Genomic DNA, 25,973 nt, shown 5'->3' on the forward strand with positions numbered 1-25,973 from the left:
AAGAAGCTGTTCGTCTCAGGCCCTGCAATTTAGGCAAAGTTTCGAAACGTGGTGGGGTGATTTTACTAGAGAAACCTATTTCCCTTGATCTGAGGCTGGTGGAAAATAAAGTTAAGATTAATGGTGTCATGGGTCAGCTATGGCTTATCCAAGTAAGAATGACTTTACCCAGAACCTGCCATAATCGGCAGCATAGAGGGCAGCACAGTGGTCAGAATCCTGAACTACCAACCTTCATGTGAGTTTGGTGCCAGAGTAGGTTAAACAATAGACACTCTTAGAGAGCTCCTTTTTTAAATCTTCCTAAAAGCTCACACTGATCAACCTCTTCCCATGTTGGTGAAGAGATCCCTGGGTGCTGGGCCCCGTGACCCCTCTGTCCTCTTGGCCACCCTAATGGCCCGGGTGGCATTTCTCCCTCCAGAGAGGCTCCACCCTGAATTTAAAAGTGGCCTCAACCCATTGATGTTGCCCTTTGGGTGTCTCAGAGGGAGGAACTTGGGACTGTTAATTTATTACGTGATACAGGAGATTTATTGGAGACCAGAGGGCTCAACGGAAAACGTTCTTGATTTATTTCCAGTTGGAAAGGCTTATTTGAAAGACGCATCAGCCAGTTGCTATTAGCCTCTTGAGTCACAGCAGATCCCTAATCACGGGGGCCTCTATTTCTCAGGAGAGGCATACAGACATCTCAGGAGTCCTGTGTGTCTTCAGGGTTTGCAGTGTGGCCAGTACCATTGCCACAGACACTGGGGCTCGCCAGTGATCTGTAGTCCATGGCTACTCATGCCTCAGTCTTGCTCTAATTTTACTTAGACCTTGGGAATATTAGCAGCCATATATTGGGGGTGCTGAGAGGCCATAAAAAGTTACTTAAGTCAAGTGTACAGTTAAGTAGTGGATAAGCCTATGGACTCTTAGTGCCAGACTGGCTGGATTTGAATCCTAGCTCCATCATTGCCAGCTCTGGGAACCTGGGCATGTTTTCCCCCTCTCTGTGCCTCAGTCTCCATATCTGGAAAATGGGAATAACAATGGTACCCATTTCCTAGGGTTGTTTTAAGGGTAAAATGAGTCAGTCCTTGTAAAGTGCTTAGAATAGTGCCCAGCATATACATAATAAATGCATACGATGTATTAGCTACTGTTATTGACGTTGGTATTATTAATAATACCCTTTGGGGTAATAATTTTGGTTTGCATAAGTGTTAAAGAAGCCCATTGGGAAGTCGTCATAAGTAATCAGGACTGGAAGGACACACAGCCCTGAAGGTTTGGTCCCTTTTAAGGTATGAAGGACTCAGAGGGAAAGAACTGAACACTCATGGGCTAGTTGACCTGAAATGACGTTTTGGCGCCATCTTTGCAATTCCAGATGGCCGAATGCCATCAGGATTAAGAGTTGGACTTCATGAAATTAAGATAAGCGTATGCTGTGGAATTTTCACATTTGCATAGAATCTCTTCATTCCATTTGGCAGCCCTTGGCTGATGCTTACTGTATGTCAGGCCTTGTTTAAACCCAGGGCTGAAGATTAAGTTCACCTGTTTCTTCCTGTCTTGGCTGTGCAGAGTACACACAACCATACACCACTACTTGCCTACACACATATAGACACACTCACACAATGCATGCGGGTATTGTCTCTCAAGTTACACTGGCTGTGGCACGAAGGGCTTTATTCAAAAGTCTCAACCTGAATTGGTTCCTGTTGCATTTGCATATCTGTGTGCCAGGTAGCAAACTAGAATCTATTTTAATAAGATAGAAACTGCCGTGGAGCGCCAAACCACCGCCACGCCTCAGCCTTTCTTTTTAACCTGGGAGTGACAGCAGCCGCCTGGCTGAGCACTGACAGGCAGTGTGCCTCTCCCGCCATCTACTGAAGTCTCCCCTACCAGCCTCGCCTCCAAGAAGCGAATGGGGACGCCTTGTTTTTCTTTGGTGGGCTAGACAAGGAGAGCCCCCGGAAGGGCTGCCACCCAGCATGACAGTTGCCCTTTGCTGAGATTGGCCAACAGAGGCCAAAGCTGAAAATGCCAGTAAAGACAAACAGGATTTCAAAAGGGCCTTGTGCGGTTCCCTCCTCCATGCTCCTTTTGCTTCATCAGCCACGTGCTGGCTGACTGGCCAAGAGGGACATCATTACACCCAAAAAGGAATGAATCTCACACAAAAACACATGTTCTCCATTTCTCCTACTGCTGAAGCTTTCTAAAAGCACCTACATGCTAATGATGCAAACAAAAGCAAGGAAAACCAGTTGCGATTGGCTTACTAGTACATCTTTTCAAAGCTTCATTGCTTGTTTCTTCTTTCACTGTTTTCCGAGTCAAGAGAGGGCATGTGGGAGTTTAACAGTTCACTTATCACCACACTTTGCACCGGTCTGACACTGTTTTCTAGTGGTGGGAACGTGCTTCCTGCTCAGAAGGGAGAGAGCCCTTGTTGCCTGTGCAGCTCAATAATACTGACCCTCTCTCTGCTCTTATGCCCAGTAGCATAGGCGCTCCTCTCTCCTTCAGAGCGAAATATTGTCCTAATAGCACAGGATCCTAGGGCAAGTGGCAAGGTGGTTTGGAACAGATATCTAAACAGATCTAGGATGAAATTCCTGCTCTGCCACTTAATAGCTGGGAAAGTCATTTACTTTTTCTGAGCTTTAGTTTCTCCACCTATAATATGTTCAGATATACATTAAACTCACACCCCCCACCCCCCCAGGGTTCTCGGAAGATGATGCAACCCAGAACCCCAGAGGTTCCGGGTACCCAGGGACAATGCAGTAATGGGCTTCCCCTACCCGGGTTATTGGCTCAGAGTATAGAACGAAGCACCTGAGATTCTGGAAAGTGACTACAGGCTTTAGACAGAAATCCTCACTTCCTTGGGCAAGTCAGTTCTCTGAGTCTCAATGTTCTTGCCGATTAATATGCAGAATCTTCCTGATGATCTGCAGACCGGCACACATGAGAGAGAGAGAGAGAGAGTTTGAGTTAAAGCCAGATCCATCGGAATCCAGACCTGGCTCGTAACTAACACAGTGATGTCTGGCCTGGCACCAGGTCCACCATGTGGAAGGTCCCCAAGGAGCTGTTGGCCAGAGTCCAAGAGTCCTGTCTTGGAGGCTCAAGGAAGTGCTCAGGAGGAATTAGGCTTCACCAGGACAGTGTCGATAACTTAACCGTTCGGTGTTGGAGCTTACTCAAGTGCAAACCGGGATAACAGTCCCAGAAAAAGAATGAGTTTTCAGTGAAGGCCTTTTCAGTCTTTTGAGATTGTTACCGAGGATCCTATGGAACCAGAGGATTGTTCAGCTCCTTATTGAGATTTCAGATTAATATCTGCAAAACTCCCAGAAGTCCTTGGCTCAAATCACTTTCACCAATGGATAGCAGTTAGGTTTCCTATGCAATGTCATTAACTCTTGGGAGCAAACACGAGGCCTGGGACCTATCTGTCAAGATGTCAGAAAGTGTGTTTTTGAAGACGTTTCAATGAGTCGTTCATTCATTCAATAATATTCGTTGAGCATCCCCTCTCTGTCAGCTACTGTTGTGGGCATTAGAACACAGCTGTAAACCGGTGGAAGGCCTTTCCTGTTTTTGGAGCTTCCATCACAGAAAGGGCAGATGGATAATAACTAAACGCACAAATAAGTAAACACGTTGCTGTGAAGACACAAACGCCAGGTGAGGCGAGGGAGGCGCCGCAAGTTGGATTAGAGTGTTCAGGGAAGGATGCTAAGAGGTGATGTGGAGTTGACAAACAAGAAGGGGATAATTCGAGGACAGAACATTCCAGACAGAGGGAAAAGCAGATATAAATGTTGGAAGGTGGGAAAGAGCCCAGAATGCCCAAAGGAACGGAAGGGAAGCTCTGTACCTGGAGCAGAGTGAGCTACTTAAAGTTTAGAGAGGGAGATAGGAGCTAGAACATGTAGATTTTATCAGCTGTAATAAGGAAACTTAATCTGGGTGCAGCTGGAAGTCAGTGGAGATTCTAAGCGGGAGCGAGACCACATGATTGTGAGAAAATGCTCGTAATATAAGATTAAGTGGGGGGAAAAGACTCCAATATAAATTGTATATTTAGTATTATTTTACTAGAAATACACATACACATATAGAGAAAACAAACTGAAAGAAGATGCAACAAAATGTTTAAAATGCTAGCAATGCCTTGTTAGTGAGGGACTGGCTTTTCCTTCATTACTTTCCAGAATTTTGTAAGTTTTCAACAAGTTTGTATTGCTTTAATAATCAGACATAAGTCATATGCTTTCTATTTTTACTTATTCATTCACCTAGTGAGGGATATCTTGGTTGATTGCAAAGTGTGGCAATTATGAATAAACAGCTGTGTGTAGGTTTTTGTGTAGACATTAAGTTCTTAATTCCTTTGGGTAACTACCAAGGAGTGTGATCGCTGAATCAAATAGTAAGAGAATGCTTGTTTTGTAAGAGACCGTCAAATGGCCTTCTAAAGTGGCTGTGCCATTTTCCAGTGTCCCAGTGTTAAGAGACAAACTGAGGCTTATTCAACATTTTAAGAGTTTGTTTGAGCAAAACTCGATTTCAAGCAAGCAACACCAACGTGGTTAGCTGCGCTCCCAATCATATGCTTTTAAAAGAGTTTGTTGTGCAGCAATTGATGGAGAGAAAGTCAGAGTGATGTGACTTTACTGTGTCTTAGCTCAGATCTGAGCTTAGTGTGGTGGTGCTTTGGAATGTTGGAGCAGGAGAGAAGTTTATTTGGCTTTTGAATGAGGCTGCTCAAAAAACAAACTTCTTACCCCTCCCAATTATGCATGCAAACGAATATTAACCTTGCTTGTTTCATCCCATAGATTTGAATGTAACCTGCCGGTACGCAGGCGTGTTCCATGTGGAGAAAAACGGTCGCTACAGCATCTCACGGACTGAGGCAGCTGACCTCTGCAAGGCTTTCGATTGCACCCTGCCCACCATGGCCCAGATGCAGAAAGCCCTGGATGTGGGGTTTGAGACCTGCAGGTGAGAGCCCACTGCCGGATCGCTGGCAGCCTTGGCCTAGGGGGTGGGGCTTAGCACCGGGAAGGCTCCTCCCTGGCATCTGATTGGATGATTGCCTGTAGGCCTCACCTATTAATTTGGCCAAGTCCATCTGGAACTTGCCTGACAGCGGGAATTTGAAGCCCTCTAAATTAGACACCTTTGTAAATGACAGCGGGGCTGCCCAGAGGAGGCCGTGTTCAGGGTCAACAGCTGGAATCCTAACACCTGCAGTGCTTCCACATGGCGCTCTCCTGGCTTTGAAGAAACGTGCAATATTATTTGTCGGAACCACAAGAAAACGTAAACCAAATAACAGTGATTAAAATAAATATGTGCCTGGCGGAGTCTAGGCCCTGCAGACTTGGCTTAAAGCAGGTTTTTCAAATAACCCTTTCTCTTTTCTGTTTCTTTATTCTCTTCTATGTTGCTTTAGTTTGAGAGGGCTACAAAAAAAAGGGCATGAAAATTATTAGGACAAATTACTAGCGACTGGGAAAGAATGGGAGGGACTCAGAAAGGCCTCCTGGAGGCTTCTGTGGAGACCACGTGCTCCGTGGAGCTTTCCTCAAACCCTCCGGCCAGTGGTGCCCTTTAAGAGCAAGCTGTGGTGAAGACCACAGTGAAGTGTATGCTTTGGTTGGTTTTCACTAGAAACACTCTTAAGTCATCTGAACAACGGCTCGGTTTCCATCCCAGTCCACCGCTACCCCTTCTGTGCTTTTGCCATGGGATGCCACTAGGAACATTCAATACATCAAGCTCCGTCCTTGGTTAGAGAGGAAGATACCCACTTTATGAGCAGGAGCGGAGGCTCTTGCTGGAAAGGAAAATCTTGACGTCTTAAACTGTAACCATAACCACCTGCGGCGATCTACACTTAATTAAAATGAAATGAAATGAAAACCTGGATTCTTCAGTGGCACAGTAGCCACAAATGGCTAGTGGCTCCTGTGTTGATGACAGACTGTGCCCATGATCACAGACAGTTGTATTGCGCAGCATTGCTCTAACGCAGAGAGCAGCTGGAGGAGACATCGGCATGCGTTCAGAGATAATGTTGGAGAGAACATGAAAGGAGCAGAGAAAGGGAGAAAGCTCTGCTAGCTGCTCACCCTGTGCTGCGGTCTGCAGTGAAGAATCCATTGATTCTATTCCCAAGACTAATTGTTTAACCACGGCTGGGACTAGGACAGCAAGAGAAATCCACTGAGAGCGTGGGTTTAGTGAGCTGAATTTTGATTGTGAAATGCAGACAAGGCCTACTTACAAAATACAGAAATGTTCTCATAGGCCGAAAAAGAGGGAAGTTGTTACCGTTTGCACTGCCCAATCAGCGAGTGCATAGATGCTGGGCACTTGCCCACAACCCCTCACTGAACCCTCAAAGGGCACCACGGTAGATTATATTACCTTCCTTATGGATGAAGCATCAAAAGCTCAGAGAAGTTCCCCAGCTCGGCCTGGGCCACATCACTGGCATGGGGAGGAGTCCAGAGTCAGGTCCTGCTTCGCCGGAGCCCAGGACAAGATTTTAATGACCAAACCCCAAGGAAGGACCAAGAGCAAACGGGAGATGCAAGAACGATGCACGGATTTTGCTGAGTATTTCTTTTCTCCCTGTGAACAGCGACCCACTCATGCAATAGGCACACATATAAATGTTAATATCCCCAAATGTACAGTGGGACACACAAAACCGGCCGTCAACACGATGTGGCAAAAACTCAGGAATAACTTAACAAGGGAATGTAGATTCTAGATGGTCAGTGTTATACAGACTTGGTGCATGCAGTAAGGGAGGGATGGGAGTAGGCTTACCGAGTATTATCATTTAAAAAAGAAAAAGAGAAATGCTATGCCAAAGAAATCTATTGTTCCACCCATAGCTGAAATTAAGCATTGCAAAACTCATTTTCATAATTTCACTTAGGTAGCAATGAATCAGCTATGTGCCATAGCACAGATGGCAGAGTCCCAGGCTATGAGAACGCCTTCGCTGTCTGCCCCACCCTGATTAGTAGCAATTCTCAGATAGATGGAAACTTACTAACATTTAATTGCGACCCCTCCCCCCACCAAGCTAAGGAGTCTTTTGGAGAAACCAGTCTGTTGGTTTAGGTGAGGAATTAGTCATGCAAGCTGCCATTGCAACATAGTCTTAATGAGTTCTACGTGCTTGGAAATTTCAAACTCACAGCCATTTCCACGGGTCTTGCAGGGTCATGCACTATTATTGCCACTGGCAGGAGAGATGAAAAGGATCAAGGTTGTGCCTTAGCTTTGCATTTTTTTATTAAAAAAAAACCCTGTTGGATTTAGCTTCTCCTTCTCTGCCTTTCCCCTGCCACCACCTCGTCCCTTGCAAATGATATTTTCTCAGCCCACGTCTCATTTTTTGTTTGAGGCATTTACTAGTATATTCCGGAGAAACGGTGCAGTGAGTAGCCACCATGATGCTGATGGAAGAGGCTGGGTGCTGCATGTTTTATCTGAAAGCATCTCCAGCTCCCACATGCTCCCAGAAATACCTTGGTGGGGGCAGAGCGATTTAAGTGCTTCTCTGGCTGTGATGCTTCTGGAAAATTCCTGAGCTAAATGAGGCATTGCTATCTACTGGCTTAATCGCTGTTACTCCTATTTTAATGACGGTCAATTTACTTCCACTGGCAATGAAATTCTGCCTGGATGTTCATGAGGCGAAATGCTCATGTACCTGGCATATGAACAAGCCTGTGTGTTGAGAGTAACGGAGTTTGAATGAAGGGATCACAGGAAAAGGCGAGGCGGGGAGGGAAGCGTGCGGATGGGAAATAAGGCAGATTGGACATTTGCGGGCTGAAATGATCAGCCACCCAATTCTATCGTAAGGGAGCTGGTCATTTTATGCATTTTCTGAAAGGGTATGATAGTTATAGAGGGAGCCACAGTGGATCTCACATCATGAAGTGGTCATTCTTTTATCTCCTGGGACTTGGACTTCCTTCTGCTTGTCCAAACTGACCTGACCACAACTTTTATTTGAAACTATTTTCTTTCACGAATCTCTTAAAAAAAAAAAAAAGCTTTTATAGAGCCCTAAATGAAACCACTTTGTCTCTATCAGCCCTGATCCCTCTCACGCTCCCTCTGCTGTTATTTTTGGATTTCACATAACTCCCTGGCTGAAACCTTGAACGTCCCTTCGGGGTGAGTGGAATGAAGCGTTGCACGGCATGACATGTCGTTTGATGGGATGTGATGAAATACCGGCACGGCCTCGCAGGTGGATAACCGCTGCTGTTTCTTTTGCAGGTACGGGTTCATAGAAGGGCACGTGGTGATCCCCCGCATCCACCCCAACGCCATCTGTGCCGCAAACAACACAGGCGTGTACATCGTCCCCACCAACACCAACACCACCCAGTACGACACGTACTGCTTCAATGCTTCAGGTGGGTTCCAAGTGGATTGTCTTTGTGTTTGGGGTCGCATTTGGCAGGCAAGCCCATGGCAGCGTGGCCAAGAGCGGTTCAATCTGGGCTCACGTGGGGATTCACAGAGCTTCCAGATGTTCAGGGAACATCTACAGCAGAGAGAAAATTCCTGTCTATAGGGTGCTTGCCTGCTAAGCTGGGGAGGCCAACAGTAAGCTAGTAAATATGAAACACCTTCTATGAAGCCAGAGAGAGAGAGAGAGAGAAGAGCTGTAAAAAAGAAGGCAGAGCAAGAGGCTTCAGAGCGCTAGGGGAGCTGTCTTCCGAGAAGGTGGTCAGGGAAAGAGCCTCTGAGGAGGCTCATTTAGGAGAGACCCTGCGTGAAATGCGGGGGAGAGCCACGAGCAGAGTGGGTAGCCTCCGCAAAGCCTGGCAGCGTGCGGGAGCATCGTGGCCTGTTCCGGGAACAGCAGGGAGGCCAGGCGCTCAGAGGAGAGAATGCCAAGGAATGAAGTCTGAGAGGTAAGCAGGCGCCAGATCACCTCAGGCCTTGTAGGCCACGGCTGAGAGTTTGGGTTTTGTTCTCAGTGTGATGGGAAGTCACTGCGGGGTTTTGGATGGTGGGGTTACATGAATCCAAGGACGGCATTGGAGTACAAAGCAACTGGCTTAGCTTAGAGGTACTGATCATATGTTGGGGCTGGAGAGAAGGTTGGGAGGGCATACATACGGTATGCCTTTGACCTTGTCGAGTGTCCCTACCTACCCAACAGTTGAGAGCCTGACAACTGGAGCATAAGGAAACTACCTTAAGATTTGCATGCTGGGCTGCTGGCCAGGCCCTCCCTGTCTAAGGGGCTTGCTTCTAACTACTGGCCTAAGAACACATGTTGGCAAGTCTAATTCAGGCCCCAGCAAAACTAAAGAATTCTTTGCATCGTGAATCTTCAGGGTCTTTTGAGAAGGGTCAAACCCATAAATGTCAATGTTTTGAATGCCAACCATCAGATATCTTACTTCTCAAACCAAGCCTCCTGTTCCCCAAAAGGGTTTGAGGTTGTGTGAAGGGGATGATAAAGACACCAGGTGGTAAACTTGACACTTCTACCTGGCGTGCCAGTTTTCCTTAGACAGGAAGGGCAGACTTCCTGTCTTTCAATTAGCTGGAAAGTGACTGAAGACATGTTCCGTATGAGACAAACACAGATACTGTTATATGATGACCTAAGGCATTATTTTTATGAGACAAACACAGATTTTATGTATGGTAGTAGAATATAAAATCTGCATGGCTTTTTAAGCTAAAGTAGGGACATCAAAGAAATTGTGAGATTACATCAGTAGCTTTAGATTACGCCATGCCACCCACTGTTGCATGAGCAGCAGTGATCAGAGTGAGAATTCAGAGGGGAAATCTAGAGTTTAGGACAAAGAGAAATTACCAGGGCTGGTTAGTTGAAATGGAGTGACCAAAATATATATACAGGGCACTAAACCTATGGAGGAACACTCCAAATAAGGAGAAAACTGTAGACTATTTACTCCTCCCGGTCATATGAACAAAGAACACAAATGGCGTTTGACCACAAGGAGGCCAGTCCAACTGAGGCTACATAGTACATGGCCCATACCCACGTCCCAAACCCATACCCAGAATGTCCATTTTAATGACATGAGAATGAGAAAAACCCCATGCAAATAATTAGGAAATAGACACAGAGCCACATGTGGTCAAGCTAGTGGTCCTTGAGGTCCGAAAGGTTAGTGACCACTGCCCTAGAGCTGTGGTCAGCAAACTGCGGCTCGCGAGCCACATGCGGCTCTTTGGCCCCTTGAGTGTGGCTCTTCCACAAAACACCACGGCCTGGGCGAGTCTATTTTGAAGAAGTGGCGATAGAAGAAGTTTAAGTTTAAAAATTTTGCCTCTCAAAAGAAATTTCAATCATTGTACTGTTGATATTTGGCTCTGTTGACTAATGAGTTTGCCGACCACCGGGTTCTGCCTGCTCTGTCTCCCGCTGAGCTGTGTTGAGTGAATGTCTGCAATAAATTATGCTGTTGCATATCCATGTTGTCTCACCTGATTTACAGGTTGCTGTCACTTGCTGAAAAAATCCCTAATTCAAAAAGGTAGAAGCTCACATTGTTTTATTGCCTGGAAATTAAGTCATCTAGGCAAGTTACTACTGAGACTTTTCTCCCTGTCCCTATTTTTGCCCGAGATCGGGCCTGTCCTCAGAGAAGTGAGTGAAGAGTACTGTTCACTTCCCTCCTCTTTGGAGGGGCGGGCGGGGGTGGGGGTTGGAGGTACTTTAGTTGAACAGTTGAGAAGTCCTGGGAGTGTATTGCATACCAAAGTGGCTGTATTAAAGTAGTGAAATTCAGAGTGACATTTATCTTTTTCTCTTTTCCAAATTTACTCAATATGGGTAGGCTGCTTTTATAAGTTTTTCTTGAAGTTTTTAAGTCTGTTGGTTGGTCGGCTATATGCGCTCAGTACTGTGCTGGGCAGAGTGGAATAAGTGGAATAAGAAAGAGCCGGGACCATATTTCTTATCTTGAGAATTAATCTTGTTGAAGCAACAAGACAAAAAGTGAAGGCGCTTGAGAAGAATGTTTATCTAAAGATAAACTCCTTTCATTAAACTGTCTTGGCTTAGAGTCAGCTGATGGGAGGGGTATTAAGTAAGCTACAGATCTTGATAACCTTCTGCACAATGTGACGGATCTCATTGGAAAGATCCTCGCATCCAACTCAGCCTGAGAACTACCAGCAGGACCCAGTGAGGCGATCAACGCCCCTCCCCTGGCAAACTGGTTGCAGGGACCGAAGCCAGCTCAATCTTAGCAGATAGCTTCTGCATGCTTACAATTTCAGCAATGCTTTTGTAAAACACAGCCTGTGGTTTACAAATGAAAATAAGGCAGTCCCTGCAAAGGCTTGGTGATTTTTACTGTCAGCGATAAGGCCCAGCATGAGCCTGGTGGCTTCTGTGTAAACAACCCAGAGAACTCACTTGAATGAGTTCATTTTTAAAATGGGCTTTGAATAAAAAGCCTCGCTTTTGAAGGAGAGATTTAGGGAAGATTCTATACTTACTTGTTTATTCGTTTACTCATTTATTGAATAAATATTTATTGGCTGGCTACCTAGAATGCATCAGGCATTGAGGAAGGTATCTTTCCGTCTGGGGCCGAGTGACGGGCTAGACTGAATAGTTAACATTTCCTTGGCTTTTTTGGTGCAGTGGAGGCAAGGTTTTGAGATGCAGCCCACCAGGAAGCTCACCTCAGAGTCTTTCTAACAAATCTTTAGGTTCAGGAAGACCGCACCAGGCCTGATTCTCCCAGCAACGCAATGCTCATTAAACAGAATGAAAGGCCTTCTAATGAGGCCCCGCTGTCTGACACGGGAGCATGAACGTACTGATTGCACATTTGGGTCACCATCCTGCCAGTGTGCCTGCCAGATCTGATGTTCTTTGTAAGAGTTAAGGTGAATTGGAGCATGAAGGGGGTCCATTTGAACAAATGCTCTAATCATTTACAAAACGCTCTTAGAGTTTTTGACATCGTGCCCCCTTCTATTACAACTTAACTCCTAGAAATTCCCAGTGTAACCTGCAGTTATGTTTGAATTTGTGGGTGGTGGGGGGGGGGTGCTTCCATTCTTGCCATTAAGAAGTCATAATCCAAGGTCTGCTTCTGGGTCTGTATAATGTAACAATGTCAGAAGCATGTCACAGGTCAGGCCAGTTCTGGTGGTGTCCCCCTGGCAGACTGGGTAGCTAGCTGCTCTTCAATATCACCTAGATCAACTATTTGCCCTGATTCTTAAATGAGGGATTTATTGGAAAAATGTTTTGAAAACTATAAAAATCTAAAGAATGTTAATTATTATTGTCCCTCATGATCTTGTGAATTCCTCAAAAGCAGGGACAAGAAAAAATTTTTTTGCTTCTTTTTTATTATGTGTTGAGTAAATGCCTAAAATAATGAATACATGGACTGATGTATCTGGAGCTGCCTTTAATTCTTTCTCATGGCATTGCCATTCAGGGTTTATCTAAATGTTTTTTGATCTGTTTATATTTGCAGACTATTTGGGGGGTTTACATCTTAGGTGTGTTTACTAGAAGAATGGACTTTTTTTTTCCTTTTTCAACAAATATTTGAGCCCCCCTCTGCCCCCATCACACATAAATATCCTGGCCAAGACAGATAAAGTTCCTACTCATCTTGCGGAGCTTAAATATTTCTATGGAGGTGGGTGTCTAGCAGGTGGTAGGGGTTGGAGATGTGCCATGAGCAGTCATCAAGGAAAATGAACATGATAATTATAGGTAGTGGTAAGCCCGAGGAAGAAATGAGGGCAGACCATGTGTGATGGTGACGGGCATGGGAGAGTGTTGGGCCAGCTTACATTGGATGGTGAGGAATGGCCTTCCCAAGGAGGCAGCTTTCTCTTTGAAGAGTCTCTCTTCTGAGAAATCTTTGAATCAGCCTTTGCAAGAAGAGCTTTTCCTAAAACTTGCTTTTCTCTAGTTGAATATGTAAAGCTGCCATTTAGTTTCACTATGAGGCCAAAGAAATAGGCAGGTAAAGGACATCCCTTTATCTATGGGGAAAGATCTCCTAGGAACTGGGAAGCAACCAAACGCTGTTTTGTTCAACTTGTGTTTTTGTCTAATGTTATGATACCAATTGGTTTATGGCAGGACACTTAAAATATTTGTGATAACAGCCTTCCTTGTGATAGCAATCTGCCTGCCTGCCTTCATTCACCCATCTATCCATTCATCCATCAATCCATCCATCCATCAATTCATCCATCCATCCATCCATCCATCCATCCATCCATCCATCCATCCCTTTCTTCCTTGCTCTTTGCCAACAAGCAACTCTAATGTGTGCTTCATTAGAGAAAGACCATGCCTATCGTATGCATCGCTGTACCCCCAGCCTTCCACAATGCCTAATATGGAACATATGTATTTGTTAATGAATGAATTTGTTGGGATGGGAAGAATAACAAGTGAGCTTCCAAAAAATGTGTAAAGCTAAATAAAAATGAAAAATGCATCACAAAGGCCAGAGAAGTTCCCAGGAGACTTAACCAAATTTCAGAAAAGGAAAATATTTGCGGTAAATTATAATAAAACTCCATCATAATTAACTAAAAGAAATGGGAATTGATTTTGCTCATATTTTTTAGCATTCTCATGCCTTTTTTCTTTTCTACCTCATAGCACCGGAGAAAGAAGATTGTGCCCCAATCACAAACCTGACCAATGCCTTTGATGGACCAATATCCATAAGTACGTATCTCTTCTAACCTTGGTTGCCTTTCCTTGTTCTTGGGAAAGAGATCAAGTGCATTTCAATGTTTTATATTTGACTAGAATAGCAGTCATTTCCCTAAGGCTAGGCCCATTGGCTATGATTCCATGTTCCTTCCTCTTTTTCTTCAATGGCTTAAAACTGTTATCTGGTTTACCCAATGCACTGTTTCTTAAGCTTCAGTCATTTGAAAACCACTCTCACTTTTTTTGGGCACTTCTATGTACACAGCATTATTATAGATGTATGGGTTTTTTGTTTTTTTTTTCATTTAATTGACCCATTCTTTTCTACTTAGAATGTATTTATTAAAACAAACAAACAAACAAACAAACAACACTGCAAATGAAAAGCCAGCATCCCTGGACATCATTAGAAGGTACCCTTAAAATAAATTTAAATGTAGGGGAAATTAAATAATGTTCTTAAATTCTAGCAGCTGAAGGCTTCGAGCTATATTCTCTCTCACAGAGGGGGATTATGAAGAGGTAGGATAGGGACATTCTAGCCCCCAAGATTTTGTGTTTGATTTAACTGGAGTGTTGAAAGATAATTATAAAGTGTATAAACTTCCTGATTCGACATTATCTGAAATGATCCCCAGAAGTAGGCATCTGGCACTGTAGAAAACTTTCAAATAGGTCGACTTATTAACTCTGATCTTATTGCCTCTGAACCTCACTTCTTGAGAAGTATGACAGGTTGAGGAGGCCTAATGTGTGCCTGCTAAGAGCCAGACCTCTCAGGGTGCCTAGCAATTGTGGTGACAGTGGCAGGGGAGCAAGAATCTCCCTGGACCATACAAATCCAGCCCCCACTTATGGAGGGATGTGTCCCTGGCCTGTGCCTTGCAATATGAATGGAGGCCTGCAGTGTGAGATGTGCTGTCTCAGCCATGCCGGGTGTGGAATCCCAGTACCTTACTACCTGGGTGAACTTAGAGGAGCGACTTACTCTTTCTGAGCCTCCATTTCTCATCTGGGTAATGAAACAACATAGGTGATTTTTTCCCCCCTGAGAATTAAGAAAAAGCATATGTCTGATGCATGCCTGGTCCATAGGAGATGCTCAATGAATGTCCCACTTCCTTAGTCTCCACAGATGTCTTCTGAAGTCCAGACCTGTGCAAATTTGGTCATATTTCCTTATCACATCCTCATCTGCAGAGATTATCAGGGTGATTGAGACTTAGGAATGTTTTTAAATTTATGTCTTATGAATAGTTCCACTTGGGCAAGCTAGATAGGTGGACAAAAGGAATCTTTAGTCCTTCCAGTGAATGAAATGCAGCAGAAAATAACTTCAGATAAATGCACACTTGGGCAGTGAGTAGCCCGGATTTGAAGGCGGCAAATACTTTCAGGGAGGAACAATGAATGAATTCATCCTTGCTTTTCCTCCTCCTATCCATTCTAGTCATTTTCTTGTTTAAACCGAAGATTTTGATCTTAATATACATCTGTGCTTTCTAATTTCAAGGTTGAATTTCATTGAGGATGACAGAGGCTTTTCCAAGACTCAAACATGATAATTTCTGAGTCAGGAGTAGGGATTTACTTAAACCAGTGGTCGGCAAACTGCGGCTCGCGAGCCACATGCGGCTCTTTGGCCCCTTGAGTTTGGCTCTTCCACAAAATACCTTGTGCGGGCGCGCACGTACAGTGCGATTGAAACTTCATGGCCCATGCGCAGAAGTCGGTTTTCGGTTCTCAAAAGAAATTTCAATCGTTGTACTGTTGATATTTGGTTCTGTTGACTAATGAGTTTGCCGACCACTGACTTAAACTGACAAAATTGTACCCTTAGAAAGAAAATCTAATTCTTCTTGGGTTTGCAACTATATATTCCCTGCTGATGCTAATAGCCTCTGTGTCTCCTCCCTCTTATCCTCTCTGGAAATCGATGGAACTAATAGCACAAAGTTAACATGTGCTTGAGAAGGGAAATAGGGACCAGGCAGGAGATTTATCACTTATTGAGCACCAACTATACTTTGAATACCGTGCAAGCACTTTACACACAATATTACCTCATGCTTATAACGGAATGACAAAACTGAAGCTCAGAGAGGTACCTGCCTTGTCTGGAGCCACACAACACTGGAATCCAAACATGGGGATTCCCAAACACAATCTCTTTTCGCCTCTCCATTTCCCAGGTGCGTGAGTGGTCAGGGGAGGGTACACTCTTCTCAATGCTTCAGCCACGCATCCCCCCACTAGACAGGTAGTGTAGGTGTTGCTTTTCCTAATAAAAAAGAAAAGTAGCTTTACAGTCACCATCTTATGTGATAATTCACAGTCTTTTCTATACTCAGAGAGTGTCAGCTGACACATTCTAAAAGTGCCTTCTCTCTCTCCCAGCTATTGTTAACCGGGATGGTACTCGCTACACCCAGAGGGGGGAATACAGAACTAACCCTGATGACATCAACAACACCACTACTGAGGATGACTTAACCAGTGGATACCCCAGTGAAAGAAGCACTTCAGAAAGTTACATCTTCCACACCCACTTTCCGACTGCATACCCCACCGAAGACCAAGACAGTCCCCGAGTGTCCTACTCCCCGGAGGACACCCCCGACACCAGTAAGGACAATGAATCACTGGGCTTCCCACTAGCGATTCATTTGCAAAAACATCTCGGTCCTTCTTGAGTGATACGCACTCACATGCAGTGTGTCTCCCGCCTCTGGAAGCTGGTGATGGCATTTGGGGAGGTGGGCTATTTTCTCTTTTTTTTCACCTGCAATTCTGTTTTTCTTACCTTGGGATACGAAGTACCATGTCAAAAGTTTTTTTTAGAACTTTCCTTATTTTCTTGTCCCAGCGATATGGTGACCTCGAGCCTGATGCAGAAATGGTTCTCAGTTTTACCTGTTTCCCGCTGGTTGTTACCCACCTCTGGATGAGACTTTCCTAAGCTGGGACCACAGCAGATTGCATACAAGCCATTCTGTTTCTCTTCATCTTTTTTTCTGTTTTAACCTGATTTATACTCATGTTATTGACTGTGTAATATTCAGTCATATTGATCACCCATCGTTTCTGAACAATTCCTTTGTTTTTTGGTCTAGGGAAACATAGCTGGAGGAGTTACCTGATCAAATGAAATCTGCTTAAGAGTTTTATATGCCAGCTGTAGGGGAAGGCTCTTAGCACTGGCTTGGTCTGTGAGGGTCATTCATTACCTTGGGACAGGGAGGGTGGGAATATGGAAGCAATGCCTTCGAGGTCTCTGGGTTTGGGCCCCTTGTGCTTCGCTTGCATTGGGAAGCGTTTACATCTCCCTCTTGTCTCTTCACTTCCCTCTTCGCTTCCCCTTCCCCGCCCCCGCCCCCCCCCCCACCCCCCCCCCCGCCCCACGAGTTTGTTTTAAAACATATTTCCGGATTGGCTGTGTTCCTTCGGTGGAAGATTATTCAAACTCAGGCAGGGCGTCTGCCTCTTGAGTCGTTTTCCTAGTATGGTGTGGATTTGCTCTTTTCCTGGCTATGGCTCGTGAGGGGTGGAACTCGGCTCTCCAAAGAACGAGGCAGAGATTTACTGGGTTGTGAATGCTCCAAACGGCGACCCTTTCCATCCCATGTCACCCAGAAGCCAGGAAAACCTCCAAAGCCCCGTGAATCAATGTAAGGTTACTTGCTCAGCCGTGGATTACATTTCTATTAGCGGCTTGCTGAGTGAGTGGTGCACGTGGGTTTGGGGTCCCGGTCGTCTTCTGCAGATTCTTTGAAGCATTTCAAAAAGCAGGCACTTGCAGATTGCCCATGCTTTCCCAGAATATTGGCTCTCTGGAGGCAGCAGTTTGTCACTCCTTGTTTATAGTCCCACAGACAGCCTTTCTTGAGAGAAACTTCTGCAGACCAAGCTGGCCGTGCTGCTGGCTACTTGCTGCCCCTTGACTTCCCTGCCCGTAAAGGTGCTTAAGGTAGCCCTGCTGAAGGTGCTTATCATCACACACTCATCTTGTCAGATGCTGGCAGATAGCAGTTACTGGACTCAGCAGGAGGCAGGTCCTGTTTCCCCTAAACCTCCATTTCCCAAAGAAGAAAATCCTGACAAACTCTATCTTGTGAGAACTAGATGAAGTTGACATTCCAGCTTGCCAGTAGTCTATCTAATATAGGGAGTATTTCACCTGAGCTTTAAGAAAGCCAGTCAGCACATTTAAGAAACATTCCTAGCACATCTTTTAAGGACTGTTCTTTTTCTGCCTGTTTATCAGCAAACAAATATTGAATACCTACTATGTAATGGGCTTATTCGAATGCTTAGGATCCAGTAGACAATACCCTTAGAGAGTGATACAGAAGAGAAGTAAGGGTTAGTAAGCTAGTCATTCATTCAGCCAATATTTGAGGTCTTCTCTGCGCCAGATGCTGCCCTCGTTACCGAGGAGTCGGAGTTGGACCTACTTTCATGGAGCCTATACACTGTTCAGAAAGCAAGGAAGGAGTGTGCTTAGGAGGCTTTGCTGAAACATAATGCAGGATTTGGGTTGAGAAGAGAATTGTGCTTCCCTCTTTCCAGAGCACTTAGCTAAGTTGCTTTTAGTAGTTAAGAGAGAGAGAGACTCATTTGTCCGCCAGAGTGAGTCCAGGGCTAACCCCAGAGTGACTGAAGTGCTATAGGATCCACGTGGACCAATGGCAGCTCCAAATAAATCAATGCATGCAGAGAAGAGTGTCAAAGAAAACAGGGAGAAACTTGAAAGCAGCATATAACAAGCGAGAAAAGTTAGCACCGGTGAGTTCCTAAATACACCCCATGTTCTAAGCCCAGTGAGGAGATTCTCAAAACATCATGACTGTTGGATTGAGAGTTGGAACTTAGTGAGAGGGAGTGATTGCGAATCCTCCCTAATGCATGCAGGAGGGCAGAGGTCAAGAGGAGGGTTGGCTGAGTACCTAGAATCACTCTTTGGCTTGGCTGGCTCATCCCTTCCTTAAGGGTCCTTAGTGGGTGGGCAGCAGGGAAAGCCAATAAGAACAGCCATCTGGGTAGGTTTTGATTGCCAGCAGACCTTTTACTGTAAGTGTTATTTTTGGAAGAGCCCTCCTGGAGGCATGTCATCAGCTCCTTTCCTATCTGTGATCTGGAATTCTTTGGAATCCAGAAACCTATACTCATTCAGGAAACCGACTCCTTCCTAGAAGCACTCTATTTCTTGTCTTCTGGGTGTCAAAGAATGTTTTTGATATATATATTCCTTCCTTCCTTCCTTCCTTCCTTCCTTCCTTCCTTCCTTCCTTCCTTCCTTCCTTCCTTCCTTTCTTTCTTTCTTTCTTTCTTTCTTTCTTTCTTTCTTTCTTTCTCTTTTTGATCTGGCATGGCTTACTTGGGTGGGGGAGGGAAATTGGAACCTCTGCTGGCTAGGCAGTAGCTTTTTCCTTTTTCCCCCAAATCTCTTATAACTCCTTTAAGGAAGACAAAAAATAATGCCAATTTCTATATTGCTCCTGCATGTTTACTTCCTGTTGGCCTCTTCTTGGTATAGGGTGAGGGTAAGCATGAGTTATGCATCTTTGTTAAGTTTCTGAGGTGAGAATGGGATGTCTGCAAATTTTCTCGGGAATGCTCAGGTTTATCTCAGGGCATCAATGGTGAGATTGGCTCCTATCTCTCTACTCTTTATTCTGAGCAAATGTGTCCTTGGTAGCATAGAATATATTGTGCAGGTGGTTGACATTTGGCCTGTATAGAGTCAAAGTTTTTAACCCAGAATTCATTGACTTTCAGTAGATTCAATGACAGCCATATGGTATACAAGACCACCTGAAATAATAGGCAAAAATTTTAGAATGTGTATGTGTAGGATCACTTTTTTTAAGGAAAAAAAGTTAGAACTTTTATCAGATTTTCACAAGTGGTTTAGATGTTTATTCTGGTGATATTTGACATTCTTTGTCTACAGGGAAACATTTTGGATTCAGTCCAACTTGAGAGTCAAATGAGAGATTTCAAATTGTAAAATACTACCAACCATCCTTTCTCTAATTTGAACAGAGTCCAGAATTTTTTTTTTTTTTTAACTTGAGAAAGTTTGTTTTTCCTTTCTGGAAACACATTCTGAATTAGAATTAAAAGTGACAGAAAGTGACGGACGGATGCTTGAGATATGATTTCAACACGTTGAACACATACCCTTTGCAAAGTTCCTGCTTGACTTATATAAAGTATGAAGCTTGACGTGAGGTTAATGAGTGTAAGTGGAGCTTTCAAATGCCAGTTGTCATCACGAGCTACCTGGGTAAAGTGGCAGACGCAAAAATACAGGTGCATCTCTTAAGACACTCCAAAAATAGATGAATAAAAGCAACTTTATGAAATTCTGTGTTGAAGACCTTCAGTGCATAGCTGAGTCATCCAGTCAAGTAAATATAAAATCTCTTTCCATCATAGGTGATTAAGTTGCTACTTGATTTCTCCCTGAGCCTGTATTCAGGGGATTCCATTTGAAGAATGAGTAGCCCTGAATTGACACCCATAGACAATTTGCATTTCTGACGTTATCCTAAGATTCCAGGAGGCTTTAGGAGAGTGGAAATGTAAAACCAGGCCTCGATCCTTCTTTTATAATCTTCATTCTATAATAGACACAGACATTATGTATAGACAGAACTGAGAGTAAAGGCTTTGTAGAAAGGCCTCACTAAACGATGTTTTTATGATTGATTCAGTTACTGCCACTGTGCACTCAAACAGCCATTCAGCAGCTCAGGAACACATTCTTTGGATATGGTCTTGGTTTGATATTCACAACCTAAGACTCAGGATCAAACAACACCAACGACCAGTAAAGTGTTATGTCTTCTGCTTATCTGTTGTCCTGAATGCCAAGTCTTTTAGTGTTGAGGAAAAGGACATCCGTTATCATTTTCTACTGATGCTCCGTCGTGATTGTTAGTGAGAGCAGGGTCTGGTACCATCTCATTTATGAGTCTGGAATATTACTGGGTACTCCTAAGCAACATGCCAAATAATCAGAATTATTGTTTCTTTAGGGGCTTCCCTTCGGAGAGTCCTTCAGAGTAAGTACTCTAGAGAAAAGTCTATCAGAAAATGCATACTCCTACTTTCTGCTAATTACCACAGTCAGTAATAACAGAGGGAAATCTTGATCTTCAGATGGAACGCGTAGGCCTGGGATAATTATGTGGACATCTAAGACCTCAACTGCAAAGTGTAGGAAGTGACCTAATGCTTTACATCAGAATCAAGGCCTCTAACAAGCTCCCTGGATCTTTGACTGTTAACCCTAAGCTTCTGCAAAGTATTTTGACCTGAGAGCTTTTGTGGGAAAAGATTCAAAGACTATAATAATGGGAGATTGCAAGCATGTCTTCATTTATTAACTTTCGTTGATGGAGGATTTGGTCATATTTCAAAATAATTAGGTATTCTTTCTACAGAAGGAGAGTAATCAAAATTGTCCTTTACATTTGCTTAGCTGTTAAGACATTGAATAAATTATATTTGTTATTTTGACAAATGCTCAAGTAAGGAAAATAGTGCCAATGTTATGACTGCATATTATAGTGATTAAGATAATGCTGGAGAGAGGGAGGGGGGAGGAGGAAGATAGATACTGCAGAATAAAGAATATGCTATTTTGAAATGTTTGAAATGTTCATCTTCATAGGATAAACACTGTGAAGGAAACGGTCTTGTCAATGGTTCACCTTGGGTCATTTCTGAACTTTCTTGATAGCTAGAAAAATGAAATCTAATTCAGCTTACTTTTGTATTTGGGAATTTAATGATGGTTTCAGTCTCTCTGCTTAAACTTTTTTCAGTTTGTCCTCTATTATCTAATGTTCTTCTGATGCACGTTATGATTACAGAATTGGCAGTCTTTAATAGTTTTTAAATCATGACTCTTGCTTCTGGTCTTGTTAGTGAGATCACTGGGTTACTTCATCTCTGTCTTTCCTGATTGATTTTCCTCTTTTCAAAACTGGAATTCACAATGTCCTGCTCTGTTGTGCAAAATATAGTGTTAATATAAAACGTGACCATGGGCAAGATTGCTAGAGGATTTTGACTCTAAATGGAGAAAAGCAGAAAGGCATTTCCCCCCCCCCCCCCCTTTTTTCATTTCTTGTGTCATCTTTCTGTGTATTTGGGATTATGTATCTGGAATTGCTCACAGAAATATCATATCCCAAATTCTTGGAGAATGATATTGGTTGGCCAAGATAGAATGTGCAGAAGATGAAGGGCTAAGAATCTGAAGAGCTGGGTTTTAGAATCATAGATGCTCAGATTTGGAGATTTTAAATGGTCTAGTTCCATTAAAACTTCTAATCATTTAATCTCTTACACAACTTTCCTCCTAAATGATCTTTCTGATGGTGGGGCACATCATTCTTCATGAAGAAGCTCATTGTTGGGTAGTTCAGATTATTAATTTTTTAAATTCAACATTTGGAGGAATAGCCATCTCCCAAAAACTCTCATCAAAGGTTCCAATTTAGCCTTTTGGGAGCAGACAAAAATTTTAATTCCTCTTTTACATTATTGCCTTTCAAAATTCAAAGACAGCTTTCATGCTCCTCTTGAGACCTCTCTGTTGTTTAGTTTTCTGACTTCACACAAGTCAAGATCTGTACAGCACAGTTTTTTCATCTTTGAGATGAGCAGCATGAATCAGATGATATTTAGGGTCCTTCCATCTCTGGCATCCTATGAACTCCAGTTTGGGCCTCTGAAAGAAATGGAACTTCTGTGCTTTTAAGAGGCGAGAAGCTGAGGATTGGTTTTCATGGTTGTTTCAACCATCAGAGTCCAAGAACCATCTTCCCACAACAACAGTAATGGCTGGTAATGCGTTATTATTACCTCATTTCATATGTTTTCTTGACAGTCTTCAATAATTCTCATTGACCTTGGGGATACTGTCAAAGTCTACAGTCCATTCTGGTTTCACAAATGTTTTCAATGATGTTAGAAGGACCATGAGCTCTGAGATCTGTATGTTTGATTTTATAGCACTATTAAGCACATTTCTTCTTTCCACTCTATAGAATTAAGATAGCCCAGGAAGAGGCTAATAAGGGGAAATGTGGAAAGGAGCCAGGTACTTCTTTATGACAGACAAAATTTTGACTCTGAAAGGTGTTCTACAATGATTAAAGCCATTTGACATTTTTTACTTTTCAGGAGAAAAAGACAATAGCCTGAAAAGTTATTTGTTAGCTAGAGCTAACAAAATACAGCAAATTTTGATTAGTGGAACTATTCTTGGGGTAGATACTAACAGATGAAAAGATAACGTGAATCTGATTCAAAATGTAGGAAACCCTTTGCGTAAAGAGACGTCTTCTGCAGTAACCATGGATAAGAGGTGGAGGGTTTCCGTCTTTCTTGTGATTGCTTCCACAAGGAGAAGAGGGAGAGTTCTCCAAATCCTGGCTGCCCCTCTCGGCAATCAGAAGGGTTGACTAACAAATGCTAGCTATGACTTCTCTGTTAATTAACTGACCTCCCCCCACCCCCCATATGCTAAAGTATTGTTGGGAACTGCATTGTAGCTTTCATTTGCCTTTACAGTACACTGATATGATGCTGGAGAAGATAAAAAATGAATTAGCAAATTGTGAATACATCTATGGAATTTTAGAAATGACTGATGTATTTAGAGTCCACGGGTTTTTTAAAGTAGCTTGACAAAGCAAATAGGCACATGTGAAATATTTCCATTCTATTCTGGGCGTATGGAAAAAAAGCCAGAGCTCTTGCCTTCTAGGAACTCATGGTCTATTGAAGCAATGGACTTGAGAATGTGATTGGAAAGATATTAATAACATGTGCTTAATAAGTTAATAAGTGTATCTAAAAGCATGAGGCAGTGTTTATTGGCCTTTCATTTCTTTTACTTCTTTGGTTGGGTTGTGTCTACATTTATTCTTTAACTTCTTAAAGAGAATGTTCAATTGTAAAGATAATAGGAAATTGTTTTTAGATCTATAGTTTAGCTTCAGAGACCAAGATATGATAATTTAGAGGTATACGCGCCAAATGTTTCACTTATTTCTTATAATCTTGGTAATTCCATCTTACACTCTGTGCCTGATTTTATTCCTTTGTCGAATGGGTTACTTGGCATCCAGCTCAGCTACTAATGCAAGTCACCACAACAGGTACGGATTCAAATATCATCTCAGCAGGCTGGGCGCCAACTGAAGAAAATGAAGATGAAAGAGACAAACACCCCATTCATTCTGGATCAGGCATTGATGATGATGAAGATTTTATCTCCAGCACCAGTAAGAATAATCAATTACAGTAGAACCATTTATGCAAGGCTTACCAATTAATCTGAGTGATGCCCAATAGTATCTCTTTTGGGAAACAGTAAATATGAACAATGAGCATAAGCCTATGACCACACCTTAGTTATACCTTGATGAGATGTTAAAGGAAGAAATAGATTTTTTTTTAATAGAAGCCAAACTGAATTTGGAGGAGAAATGGGAAAAACATCTTTTATAAAATTCCTCGTGCCTCATGTTCTTCCTGTTTTATTTATGTGGTCTGCTGCTACAGATTTTTTTTGGAACCATTGAACTTTGTCAGGAAATGGCACAGTAAAATATTACAATAAATATTCATTGTGTAGTCACTGTGCTAGGTGCTGGTAACACAAATATGAAAAAAAGCCAGAGCTCTTGCCTTCAAGAAACTCATGGTCTATTGAAGCAATGGACTTGAGAATGTGATTGGAAGGATATTAATTCAAAGTTGTAGATGATCCTAAATTGAAGACTTAGAAAGACCTAGAAAGGCTTAAACAATGGGAACTAGAACTCAAGAATTGTCTTAGTTAATCAAAACCTGATTGAGGTCAAGGGGATAAATCCATAGTTTTAACAAACAAATTGGGCACCAATATAACAGAAAGACATTGAAGCAAAAGACAAATGTCAGCTGAGCTTGAACAAAACAGTGCCAATTATAAGAAAAAATAGTGAAACCACTGCATAATAGTATTCAAATTTGTGACAACTATAAAACTTTTTGAGAAAAGAGATGGAAATTGAGCTGAAAAATGTCCTTTAAAAATACAATGATTGGTCTAATATTCTGTCAGATGACTGAGTTTCCTATTCATACCTGTAATGATCTAGGATATTGCTGAACAGACATGAGAATCCTGGACCTGATTTCATAACAGCTCTGCTTTTCCTTAGGGAAGGTTCCATTTAGGGTGCCACGTGAGCTGTTTTGGGTTCTGTCCATTCTAATCTGAGAGTATCATCCCCAAATGGACAGCACTCAGGGAGGGAGAGAGCCAAAAAAATAGCTTAGACCTTGAAAGCATCTAAAAATATTGCATTGATAAAACAAAAACTTGAGATAAACTAGATGCATATGGTATACTCCTAGCCTGGACACCTCTGCAGAGGTTAGTCTATGGAACAAGGAAACTCTTTCTAGTAACTTCAGGAAGAAAGCCAAATAACCAAAAACACTGGAACTTTATTATTACCCTGTCTCCTGAGATAGGATGTGGCCCCATCTTCCAGGTGGGGCCACCAACAAAGAGATGGTCTTGAAACATGAGAAACTAAACACTTTTGGGTGGTAATCCAAACAGATCAACCTAAAAATAAATTTTGTGATCACACTCCAGAGGAAAACTTCCCTTGATATTTTTCATCTTTGTGGTATATTTTCCAGTTTCATTTCACTTTTCTGCTTGGCACCTGTGCACATAATTCAACAGGATGCCTCTCTCTTCTGTAAGGGTGTGAAAACTGCCACTTCTTTCGTACTTATTGCGAACATGGTCAATGATTCTAAACCTGATTTTCTTAACTGGTGAAATAGAGATGATAATAGTATAGTTCTGAAAAGAGTTTTGTATTATTTGGGTATCAATATAAAGTTTGAAAGAATTAGGATGGATTTGCCAATAACCTTTTCACAAAAGACATTGGTTCTGATTTTGTCATAATCCTTCTGTTGGGTGTGTCTCCTATTCCAGCTCTATCATTTTGGGTGACAGTATCAGAGCACTGGTGGATCTATGACTTTTTCCCCCCTGCCCCTGGTGAGCTTCTGTGATGGTGGTGGTGGGTTCCCTATGGTGTTTTCCTACTGAATCTATTCGTCTTGTTCTCTGCCCCCCATCCCCCACCCCCCGACCCGCCGCAATGGCTGTGAATGGCTT

General features: G+C 42.9%; 1 protein-coding gene across 8 annotated transcripts in view; it reads left to right on the forward strand.

The window, feature by feature from the left end:
• CD44 (CD44 molecule (IN blood group)) overlaps positions 1–25,973 on the forward strand; it is an 86,988-nt gene that overhangs the window by 29,467 nt on the left and 31,548 nt on the right. For 5 of the 8 annotated variants that reach the window (XM_079787202.1, XM_079787203.1, XM_079787204.1 and 2 more), the window contains exons 2-6: positions 4,854–5,019; positions 8,332–8,471; positions 13,703–13,771; positions 16,157–16,384; positions 23,941–24,066. In XM_079787202.1, the coding sequence (XP_079643328.1) occupies positions 4,854–5,019; positions 8,332–8,471; positions 13,703–13,771; positions 16,157–16,384; positions 23,941–24,066 (729 nt within the window). The remainder of the gene's footprint in view (positions 1–4,853; positions 5,020–8,331; positions 8,472–13,702; positions 13,772–16,156; positions 16,385–23,940; positions 24,067–25,973) is intronic. The other 3 variants (XM_079787207.1, XM_079787208.1, XM_079787209.1) reach the window with 1 other exon arrangement.

Source organism: Cnephaeus nilssonii (assembly GCF_951640355.1).
Source record: "Cnephaeus nilssonii genome assembly, chromosome: 13".
NCBI lineage: Eukaryota > Metazoa > Chordata > Mammalia > Chiroptera > Vespertilionidae > Cnephaeus > Cnephaeus nilssonii.